The sequence below is a fragment of the Oculina patagonica genome, chromosome 2 (genome assembly GCF_052425735.1).
Source record: "Oculina patagonica isolate OP01 chromosome 2, crgOcupat, whole genome shotgun sequence".
NCBI lineage: Eukaryota > Metazoa > Cnidaria > Anthozoa > Scleractinia > Oculinidae > Oculina > Oculina patagonica.
The window spans coordinates 2,675,893-2,688,009 of NC_135759.1; the positions used below are offsets into that span (position 1 = coordinate 2,675,893).

At 37.9% G+C, this 12,117-nt stretch overlaps 1 protein-coding gene across 2 annotated transcripts; it reads right to left on the minus strand.

The window, feature by feature from the left end:
- Nucleotides 1-1,940: 1,940 nt before the first annotated feature.
- Nucleotides 1,941-11,215, minus strand: LOC144641701 (uncharacterized). Of its 2 annotated transcripts, none has more exons than XM_078500735.1 (4): nucleotides 10,929-11,215; nucleotides 8,741-10,208; nucleotides 5,844-6,494; nucleotides 1,941-2,516 (listed from the first exon to the last, which is right to left on the minus strand). In XM_078500735.1, exons 2-4 carry the CDS (start codon nucleotides 9,417-9,419, stop codon nucleotides 2,194-2,196), a joined length of 1,653 nt encoding a protein of 550 aa, XP_078356861.1. In that variant the 5' UTR covers nucleotides 9,420-10,208; nucleotides 10,929-11,215; the 3' UTR covers nucleotides 1,941-2,193. The 2 variants fall into 2 exon arrangements, with proteins under 2 accessions (XP_078356861.1, XP_078356860.1); XM_078500734.1 differs by having other exon boundaries at nucleotides 8,741-10,211.
- Nucleotides 11,216-12,117: the final 902 nt, after the last annotated feature.

Sequence of the window (12,117 nt, forward strand, 5' to 3'; positions counted from 1 at the left end):
CAAAAAATTGATTTAAAAAATAGCACCTCCGCTCCGGGAAATACCCGCGGGCCACCTTAACATGCTTCGCAAAGACCAAAGTATAGGAAAATTTCCCATTTGTAACTGATTTGTAGCTTCTAAACATTACGTGACTTGAAGCCTGACCGAGTGGAGGTCTGGGTCTGGTCACCGACAAAACTAAAAACAAAAATAATAATAATAGTAATAATAAACAACATGCAGAGCAAGAACTGCGCAGCGCAGTTAAAAACAAAAAAAATAAACAACGTGCAGAGCAAGAACTGCGCAGCACAGTTAAAAAAAAAAAAGAAACAACGTGCAGAGCAAGAACTGCACAGCGCAGTTAATAAGTTTAGCATCCAGGACTTCTCGGTTCAACAAAAGCTTGGTTACCCATGTGTTGTGAACAAATTCGAACAACAAAAGAAGAAGAAGACTTTTAATTAGTGGTTAGTTATTGGCTTTATATTTAGACGAACTCCACTTATCCTATAGCTCACGCTTGGTTTGGTTTTTGTTTTTTTTGTCGGTAAATCATTCCAGACCCATGCAGCCTACATTTTTTGTGTCATTGTGAAACAGAAGACCTCTTGGACGTGTCCAAGCTATTTAAAATGAAACCACTACGTCAGACCCATGAGTCATTACTCAAACTGCTGGGCATGAGAACGCTAGAACATAGACGTATTGAACAATCTCTAATAATATTTTTTAAGTGTTTTAAAGAAAATGGCCCATGTTATATCACCAACTTATTCAAGCCCCGGGTCGCGCCATACAATCTTACAAGCAGCGGGCTAAACGTAGAACAATGCCCTTACAATAGTAGATACTTCCACGCCTCGTATTCTTATATCATCTCTAGAATTTGGAATCAGCTACCGCCGGCAGCCAAAAATGCACCAAACGTTCCAACTTTTATTAACCATCTTAATGCAACAAACTTTGGTGGCTGCCAATGCAGTTCTTGTTTTTAATGATTCTTTTACAGACATGTTGTTTTTTTTTATCGTTTTTTTAATATTGTATTTTTAACGCTTTTTTTTAAAGATTTTAATAGTATAATAATATTGTATATTTTAATATATAGTTTTTAAATCTTTTTTAACATGTACGTCAAACACTTTTATCATGAGCCTCTGGCTCGGGAGACTGGGCAACCACTCCCCGTTCTTTTGACCACAGGGCGCCCAGGCTCACGCTTTGACAACTCGGTCAAAATGGCGGCGTCAAAATTATAAGGATTTGTATGAAGCTTTTTAGCAAAAATTTATTTCGAAAGAAAATATAATAAACAGCTAGTAAAGTTCACCTTTTACATCATATGTTGTCTCTGTCTTGTTTCTTGACTGTTTTAAAGCATTTAAACCCTATTTAACCAATATTTTTAATTTTAGTTTACTCTTACCTAAATTTATTCAAGGGTGAACACTTGCGACGCTCGATAAACACCACGGCTCGACAAAAACAAGCCAAAAATTGCTTTCAATTTCATCCGCTCACTCCAAAACTTCGCATGGGTATAGTTCGAAGACCATACTTTCACTACAGTAAATTTTTGAACCGTCTGCCTATCTCTGCGATTTAAGAATACGGAAAAAATAACCAAGGTTTGTACACTTTTGGCTTTCTCCAACACCTTGCCTCCGATAGAGTCGACGCATTTTTAATTAGCCTTGCCTTTCACGTGCAGCCTCGCGATTGGGCGATAGTTGTCAAGGTGACAAACCTTTTTTCCCGTACGGGAGGGAGGCAAACGAGGCCGTCGCCCCACTAGACTACCCAGGGTGATTTTGCCTCACAGACAAATCTAAACTCACAGATGTACCGTGGGTGAGTTTTGCAAAAACAAAAACAAGGCGAGTTTCCTGAGAGGTCCGCATCTGTTTGTAACCTTGTTGACAGTTCAAATTTTGTAGGTAATCTTTTGTTTACGTTCTAGAACGTTATCGGTCCGTTGCAAAAAATTGTCCCTATCCTTTGTTTTCAATTAACACTGTGATTGGTTAATTTTGTTCAGGGTGCCCCGGTTCGAGTAGTCGCACTGTAAGAATCCAAGGACAAAGATTATAAGAGTCCGAAATTTAAAGTGGAACTGAAAAAAAAACATTCAAACACACCCTTATTATCATCTTGACATGATTCTGTCGTCTATAAGTAAAGTTTAATTGGGATAGTGAAATATTTATTTTAACACAAACCTCTTTTGACTGGCACTTTTCCCTTAGACAACAGATTCCTGGCCGGCTCTGCAGCAGGTTCAGCATCACTCTCCCTCTCCTTCTCCTCCTCTTCATCCTCCATGCTGTTGCTGCTGTTGTCGTCATCTTCATCCTCCTTCTTCTCCTCCTGCTGCTGCTCCTCCTCTTCCTCCTCCTCTTCTTCTTCTTCTTCTTCTTCTTCTTCTTCTTCTTTATCTTCTTCCTCCTCCTCCTCCTCTTCCCCCTCCTTCTCTTTCTTTTCCTCCTCCTCACAGTCAATTTCTTCTCTGTTTTCCTCATCAGAAGGAAAGACTAGGGACGTACAGTGGAAGCCATAGAGTTATAATTTGATAGTGAAATGCAATGTGGCTTACCGTATTTACTCGATTAAAAGACGTCCTCGAATAAACGCCGCCCTCGAATAAAAGGCGCATTTTAGAGCAGAAAAATTAATTAACACCGCCCTCAAATAAACGCCGCGTTTATTCAAATTATAGACTTAAACAGCAAATGCAGTAATTATCAAGTGTGAGCAAGCCTAAAATAATTATTTTCCTTGATTGCAACAATGCTGAGATATATGAAAATGACTTTTGAGACAAGCAATACTCCATGTCCCTGTTTTTAAAGTACAAATGTTCAGTTACAATGCTATTCTTTGCAAGAAATAAATTGTATTTTAAATAAACGCTGCACTCGTATAAACGCCGCCCTGGAATAAATGCCCCACTCGAGTCACGAAAAATCTACTAAATGCTGCAGCGTTTATTAGAATAAATACGGTAACCACATACATGTGTTTTGGTTCAATTTTATCCTTGGTTCAAATGCTATTTTCCTATGAGTTTAAAAGGAGTTTAAAACAAAGGAAAAAATTAAAATTTAAAACCAAGTATTACATTGAACCACAACACATGTAGACATTGAAATTATTAAAATCCAATAAACAAAGTGGTTTTCTAAGTTACATGATACATTGCAGAGCTAACACACTACCAGACCTAAAGATATAACAACCGATTCTTCAAAAATAATCGAAACACATTATTTGAGAATTAACTACGTCGCCATTAACAATGCTGTCGAAAAACGATCACCACAGTTGTATTAGATAAATATGAGATTTTTTATGAGCAGTGTTATATTGACATCCGAGTTGCAATAGCGACAAAATGACGTCATTACGTTTTTTACCTAATTTGCTCATAGATAGATAGATAGATAGTTTATTGATATTTTTACATGACAGTCTAAAACTGAATTGCGTAAAAATTTACAAAGAGATAAATTATTTAAAAAAATAAACAACTATTAAAATCTATTATAACTATATTAAAAATTTGCCATAGAAGGAAAAAAGCTATGTTTAAAACGATTGGTTCGAGCCTTCAAAGTAGCTTGTACCACAAATGGCTGCCTTGATGTTGGCAAAGTTTGAACAAATTCTATCAGAGCGTTTTCGAAATATTTTTGGATGAAGCGGTTTTTTAACAAGAAAATGGAGAAATATCTAAAGAAAACGACGTGCCTATGGATTGCAGATTGCTTTATAGTAGTTCGATTCCATTTAAAATAGTGTGTAAAACAGTGGTGGGGATTTCTTTGGTCGATTGTGAGAAAAAAATTTTGATGAGCTATTTTGATGAGCTTGTTCTTGTTGCCATTTTTGTTTAAATTTTGGTCTATGCCTACAAAAGTGATAAAATATTATAAATTTAAACCGCTTGATGACTTTTTTTTTCATTTCACAAACGCGAGGTTTGTCATCAATTGATATAGCTTGCAAGTTTCAAACTCACTGAAAACATTTAAGGCAATAAAATTGGGCCTCCAATGTACTGATTTTTTCTCACAGATTTTGTGTTTAAAGCGAGTGTCCTCATTATTCACAGGTATTGTTTTCAAGTTTCATATCCACGTGTACAACTTTAGCAAAAAAATTCATTTGCATTAAATAAAACACTTGACTGCTTTCCGAACAATTTTCCGAAACATGTTTATATTGCTTTAAAAATTGTAACATCATTTGTTGGGCTATTAATTTGTAATAAACTGTAATACAGTCATGTCAAGGGCCTTTTTGTACAGAAAACGAAAAAGATATTATTCTGCAGATGTCATTGCTATTCTCATCCCAAGGAAGATTAGCATGCTTCGGAAAATTTTTCGGAAAGCATTAGCAAGAGCGTCCTGCTCAATGCAAATGGATTTTTTCTGGGGTCGTGCATGTAGATATGAAACTTGAAAACAATACCCATTTAAAATGAGGACACTCGCTTGTAAACACGAAATCTGTAAGAAAAAGTCAGTATGTTGGAGGCCGTGCGGTGTTACCCCTAAAAATCCAGTTGAGCCACCTTTATAGCAGATTTAACATGGCTAGATGTTGCAGTAAGTAATGAAATCACAGTACAATGTATAGTATCAACCCTCATCACTAAGGGAAATGGTCAAAACATTTGTCCTCAGACAGGACCCACCACTCTGGAAAAAGACAGGTCTCTTCAGTCATGCAGTGCTCGAAATTAGCGGTTTTCCATCATCCGAGATGACTATAAAAGTGTGTTTGGGCAACCAGTTTTTAAGAAAATTACAGGCCTGGTTGTCCAAGAAAAACCCCGGATAACTCAAAAACTTACAATGTACATTACCGTAATCACCCAACAGAATAAACAAAAGAAGTTATAAATTTAAAACACGAAAATAGCTTTAAAAAAAGCTCTCTTCTAACCAATGGAATCCACCACAATTCTTAGAAAAAGAAAATCGAAGGTTGAAGTTAATTGGACATTTGTCACCTTCAATAAGCAAGGATAAGCTTCGCTGAGTTGTCTTCTAACATGTACAGACCTCGTCCAAATATTTTGGTGCAAGCGTGTTGAAAGTGACCATTTTACGCATGCAGATTTGCATGACTTCAAAATTCACGATAATATGTTGGCACTTTTGAATGCATTTCTTGCCTTCTTCTTGAATGAAATTCAATACTGAGCAAAGTTTAATTCAAGTTTCTTTCATATTTCAAGTTAAGTTCAGAATTTTTTAAACGCACAGATTTGACACCCTCATGTAATTTTCATTAACATTAAAAGTATGTGAAAGTGTTGTCTGCAGTTTTGTTAAGGATGAGCTGTTTCACACCGCTGTGAATTGTAAAATAAATGTTGTCTCATGGCCTGAGAACAAAATTTTACCAAAAAACATACAACACTTAATACGGACAACCAAGCCCTTAGCAGGGCAACCAAACTCAGGGGTTAGGTTGTCCGGCATTTGCCATAAGAACAACCTGGATTTTTTTCTAATTTCGAGCACTGCATGTACCCCCCTTCCCCACATTGAACGGTGGTGTCTTGTTTGTATAGCCCCTACTCTATCAGGAGTAGAAATCTCAAAAAAGGTCCAAATCTCCTTGTGCCATTTTCTCCAGTAATACTTAGCTTAATGCACACCTAACATGAAAGTTTCAACTCAAATTTTGAGGCCTATAAATTTTGTCTGTTTGTAATTGGCTAATCAGACAGGAGGTATCTTGCATAGCCCCCTCCATCAACAAAAGGTGGGTCCTTGTGGATAACACTTGTTATGACGACTTTCCTTACACCTGAACAGAACATGCTCTTTATTTAAACATCTTACCTAACTGAAGTCCAGCACTTATAGCAGCAATCACAAAATAACAAATAATCTTGTTGAGTGCTGCCTTAAGCATGGGAGGTGGGTCATCAGGCCCAAGGGTGTTGCTGATGGCTAGGGTGACTCCAATGTTGCCTTTTCGCCCACACTGTTGAATCCTTGACAGGAGTTGACCATTTAAATTGGCTGCCTGGATTTGGTACCTTGACAGCTTTCGCACATTAGAATTTCTAATTGTCTCATCTTCTTTGAGACAAGCATTTCTTAAACTTCTCTCGTGTGATGCTTTAGCAAAAGCAGCCTTCAGATGCTTGGTACAGTCAAACATGGGTTCAATGGAATGGTTCACAATTGCTGCCTTCACATCAGGATCGTTACGGACATTTTGGATCCACCAGCGGTACGAAGATGGGAATTCATGTTCTGCAAACTTTGAAATGCCCTGACAGAAACTTATCTTGCCAGTCTTCCTTAGCTTTCCTAGCTGTTCAAAATACAACTGTTCAGCTACTCTCACATGATAGAGGTTTCCAAGCTTGCAGTCAGAACCATCTTTGTTTAAAGTTGAGCCATGTAGAAAGACCACAGTAAAGTGGTTTAAGTAATGTGCTCCAACTGCTCTGAACAATGCTGCCACTGAAGATTTGTCTGCTCCTAGAGCCAGAATAAGAATAAGAATACAAGTAAAAATGATAATGCACTTGATTTACATGTATCTATATAGAAAGACACATGGACAGTCAGTATAAAACACTGACTGGAGTATAAAAAGGGAGGTACAGACTGCAGACTAGGTGCAAAATATAGACTAGGGTATAAAATGTGGACTATTAGCATATAAAAATTTAATGCATAAATTTATAAGCGAACTACAACAAAAATAATGAGAACCGATCAAGGACGTAAATGTAAGGTTAGCATAAAATTATTGTTTGCACCAAAACTGTACATGTTTTCTACATGTACCACAGTTGATTTTACATTTTTACTTAACTGTGCCACATTGCCAAGTTCATTGGGAAATGATTGGGAACTATATAGCGAAGTAGCCAATTATCACGGGATCTGCATAATTCTCCTTATTTAAAACTTTGATTGGTTAACAGGCAATGGTATATGAGTTCATATACATGAAGCACAAATATGGTAGGTGCACATGTCAACGGGAACAGCCAAGGAGCTCAAATATTGCAATTCTTTAATTGTTTTTAATAAAACAATTATTCCACTCCCACTTGTTGGATATGAGCAGAAAAATTCCAAATAAACAGCAAGAGATCGAAAACAGCGGCTTCGCACCGAGGAATGGTCCGTTTTTCTTTCGGGTAAATCTACGTTATTTGCTTTGGAAAAGGTAAGAAAATCTTAGTTGGTCATTTTTTAATCTCCCCGTATTCTATTGCATTCATCGGAATGCCCAGAACGTCGATATAATGCACTCTAATTTGCTGTTGAAAATAATCATTGTTTTGACAATGTGGTCATTGACCCGCAACAACGTGATGAATATTCTTATTTATGCAGATTACAAATCGATTCTTTGTTGAATATCGATAACATTTAAGTTATTTAGACCCAGCTTTATGCTTTGGAAGAGAAGAACCCAGTAGAACTCGCTTTTTGTTCAAGTTTCAGGGGTTGAAAGTTTACTAAATTTTCACAGGTTTCGTTATTTTTCTTCGCTGACACGTGTACATGTGCTCACGAGTCAAGTTGGGTTTCGACTTTATAAACCGTTGAAAAAACGTGCGGGATACCGTTCTTATTTTATGTTATTTGAAGCGGTCATTTTGATGAAAGCTAACCTTTTTCCCGGCTAAATGGAAGTAAATACAAGTATGTGTCTCAAATTATGTAATGAATTCATATACTTTCAATTCCTGACCTTAAGAGTGCCAAGTTATGGATCCATCAACAAATTGTTCGGGAAAAAGGAGCCACATCTCCACTGGCTCAACGCCAAACAAACCAGCAGAAAAAAAGACACGAGACAGATCTAATTGCAGAAATGGATCCCGGATTAGAAAGCCATTGGATTTTACAAACGAAAATGTGCAGAATCCAGGAAACAGTCCATTGACCGATTTGCTTTCATCCCCTTCCAGTGTTCATAGCCCAAGACACAGGGTAAGCTTTTAATGAAAAACCAGGGTAACGCAAGTAAAACCTTTCAGGTAAACACTAAACTTTTCTTTCATTACACAACGAACGTAAAGTAATTCCATGTTATTGAAGGTCGTAGCCTTCATGCCAAAAGAAGTTCGCACATGCAACATGGGACCGCTGTAGTTGTTTTATCCGTTCTACATGTATGACTAGAAGACAATGATGACGTCATGATTCCAAGTGATAATATAAGATAAACTGCAGTGCATCCTGGGATACTATTCGGACTTCCTCTGGGATATGAGATAGTTATAGCCAACTCGGCCCTATGCATCTTTTTGGCTATCTACCATCTCATATCCATGAGCGCTCATGGAAATAATTGTTAAATATCATACAAAAGCTAAATTCAATAATATTGTTTTATTATTCATTCAAAATTCTTTCACAGCACCAAAAACACAAATTGCATTTGAATACACTGTAGGTTCTCACTATGGGATAGAACTTAAAATTGCAAAAGCATGGCCAATTCCTTCGCTGTTGCTATAATTTGGATGTTTTTTACAGTCAGTAGGCTTTAATAAATCAAATGATTTCCCTCCAAAGCTCATTTTGTGTTTTTGCTATTTTTGTCAACTAATTACTTGGAAATTTTGCCTTTGTCATTCTCGGGATTAGCAGGGGATTGTTAACCAATCAGAAATGAAGAAATATCTTGAATGAATAATAATGTAAATTATTTTGCAAAGTGAACCTTTCCAATAAAGAAGGATTATTAGCATGAAACATACCTTGAAAATAGGTGAAACATACAACTAAATTCTGTTCACCGCATTTCACCACTGAATGGTAAGGGCTTATCATTCCTCTTCCCTGAGGCCTCACATCCTTTAATCTGGTGAGCACATTGGGGTCAGCTTCCCTGAGCATGGTCAAAAGAAAACCAAATGAAGCTTGGTCAGGGAGAATGATAGCATAGTCAACACCTTGCCTCAATTTTGCATCCTTCATACAATAAAAATAGTCCATTTGAACTTCTCTCCTCTTAACAAATGCATGTAAGAATTCCATCTTGGACATGACCTTTCCATCCCACTCCCATTTTCGACCTAGGTCTTCCATTCTCAAGGGCTCAGCTTTTCCTTTATGCCACACATACTGAAGAGGAACAAGTACCACTGGACTTCCATCAGCACACTTTAACAAAGTGTACTGCTCTTGGAGTTTTTCTGCAGTATAGTACTTCTCCAACTTTTCCCTTAGTTTCAGTAGAACATCAGGCTTTGACTGGGTGGCTTCTCTTATGATATCCCATGCTGATTTCTTTACAGTCTTGACATGAGACTGTTGGTCCTCTTTTTGAGCCTCGTGATGCTTCATAATTTCCTGAACTTTTCGATGAGTATAGTTCAGCAAGTAGGGCAACATCCAGAATGAAAGAAAGTCAGAAATCTTGTTAGCCCCAATCATCCATTTGGATTCAATCTCTTCAGCAGTCTTCTTACTTCCCTGACTAGTGGATTCAGCCTCTACATGAAGCTCCTTGCTCTCTGAATGGTGTGTTTCAGAACTATCTGACTTTTTCTTTTTTTTTTATTTTTCTTTTCACAGCATTAATGATCAAGATGGACATACATAAGATGCGTGATCCTTTTTGAGGGATCAAAAGTCCGCTATCAGGTGGATAAACTGTGTCATCATACCTGCCATGAATAGAGGGATCAACCTCCATTGCCTCTGTTCTTTCTTCAACTTGAGTGCTTCTTCCTGTTAGAGGATCATCAATATCCATTACCTCGTCATAATCCTGCAAGTCTGAAGCAGACAAATTCAGTATATTGAACCAAGTCTTGGCATTTTTTTCACTCAATGCCATCCTGCCCTCCTTGTTAGCAGAGTTCCTGCCATACCCCATATGTAGACAAGTAATCTCTGGAACTTGAAACAGTGTAAAGTCTTCTGACACTAAAATGTCTTTTGTCACAAGACTCAGGACTTTCTTGGCCCCCATTTCCAAATACCCTCCATGTCTCAACTCAGAATCTTTGAGGAGTACAGTGGGAGACATGAATACACGATTCTCTTTCTCATTTCTGTCATACTGATACAAAGGCTGAGCCAGCCCAAACTTTTCCCTCAAAACTGCCTTTTCTACACCTGTGATTTCTGATAAAGATGACATTCTGCCGTCCAGCCAGTAGAAATACTGTGTTTTGGCTATGCCCTATCTGAACAACGTAGGATCCACACGGCAGAATGCTGCTAAAACAAACAAGAACCTTAAGTTAATTAAATTACAGTGTAAAAATGGCATTTTATTTCAGCCTTATACTCTGATAAAGATAAAGATCATAGCAAAATCATTACACTCCTGAGAGATGATATGTCCAAGTGATAACCTGAACAGTAAGCTTACATGTAAATTTGGAAATGAACAGCTCCGATCAAATCGATCTACGAAACCACTGTGTTTACGAGCCCGGGCCACATTGCTACACATTGGTGGGAGGCGAGCGCTCACACCTATGTATGCACCATCCCTGCTCCTCGTCTTCTAATTTTTCTATATCTAATTCTTTGCCTATTTATTCACTGATAACTTTGCTCCAGTTTATTTCTTTCTGTTGTAAAGAAAAGGTAAGCTTAAGCTTATTGAATGCTGCCGATTTCGCTTGTCGGCGCGACATCGATGTCGTTGAGTGTTTTCCAATCAAACTCGAGGAGTAAACACATCCATTTCTCCTAAAGAAATCAGTGTTCGAAAACTGCTAGCAAAAATGCTCCTCCTCTCCTCATGTGTAACCTTAAAATATTACGAGATGTGCTAAAAGCGGAAGTGGCTCGCACGAGAAAGATAAACCGAGCCAAGCGTGACGGTTCTTTACATTGTACATTCACCAAACAAGACTGAACGATGGCACCATGCATGCCATAAACAGGCTCAAAACTAGTTTAAAACAAATATTGCGTTGTTCATACCTCTAATCCTTCGTATTATTGGCGAAAATCATCCCATTCCATCCTAGTTTCGCGACACGCAATGGACATCAACATGAAGGAAGGGTAAAATGGCGCCAATTTTGGTGTATCCCATGAGCCTTTTCCAATCCCGTCTCCAGTATAGGTCTGCAATGCGTACACATATGTAATGCTCTCGTGTTTTATAATTAACAATTCAGGGCCGTAACCAGACCCTTGCCAAAGACGAGGCAAGATCTTGCTTGGGGGGTTTGAGGGCATACCCTCCCGAAAATTTTGAAACCTAGAGGCTCCGAAACCCTTTCGGAGACATTTTTCATGACGTATTTCTTGAGAAAACCCAATCTTGTTCGACTGCAGATTATTTTCGCAACAAAATATATTTTGTTTTTAATTTTGGGCAAAAATCTGGACGAGGCAAGTGCCTCGTCTTGCCTCTTGCTAGTTTATACGGCCCTGCAATTAGACTACGAGCCCGAGTTTTCTATGAGAGTATAGTCAACGAGGCGCAGCCGAGTTGACTATCGCTCATAGAAAACGAGGGCGAGTAGTCTAATTGTTTTAGTAGAAACTGTAAAGAATTGCAGTCTAATTGTAGTCCAAAAATCAAGAAAAATTGACCCTGTAAAGAGCAACGCGCGTGTGATTCTGTTCTATCGGCGAATAGAAAACAATGGGAGAACCAATCACATTCGTGGATTTCCAATAGAACACAGCTGAGTTTCTACTAATGGATTTTAGACGCAAGTATCTAGACCAATCGCAAATAACCACCCAGACTCCTGACTCCCTCGCATTCGTTATCACTTGCGAGTACTTCTCTTTTACAAAGACGCCTAGGACCAGGCTGCTCTGGCTGCTATCTTAGTTTGTGCTGCGTTAAGACAGTGGTTGAATCCCCGAAAAAATAGGGCAATTTTGATGTATCAATTCCTTGGTTGAAAGTAATATTAAGAAAAAAAAAGTATTTAGAGGTTTAAAAATTAAGTTCTTTCGATTTCAAGTTGCAATTTGGTCTGTGTCGTCGCACCCTAGACCCATGCATATTTACCAGGTGTTCGGAAGAAACCTACCTGCGCCTAACATTAACATCCACATTGAGCGGCATTAATATATTTTAATATCTTAATATTTAAAAATATTAAGATATCGGGTATTCAATACATTCGGTGTACTTTTAAAAATATAC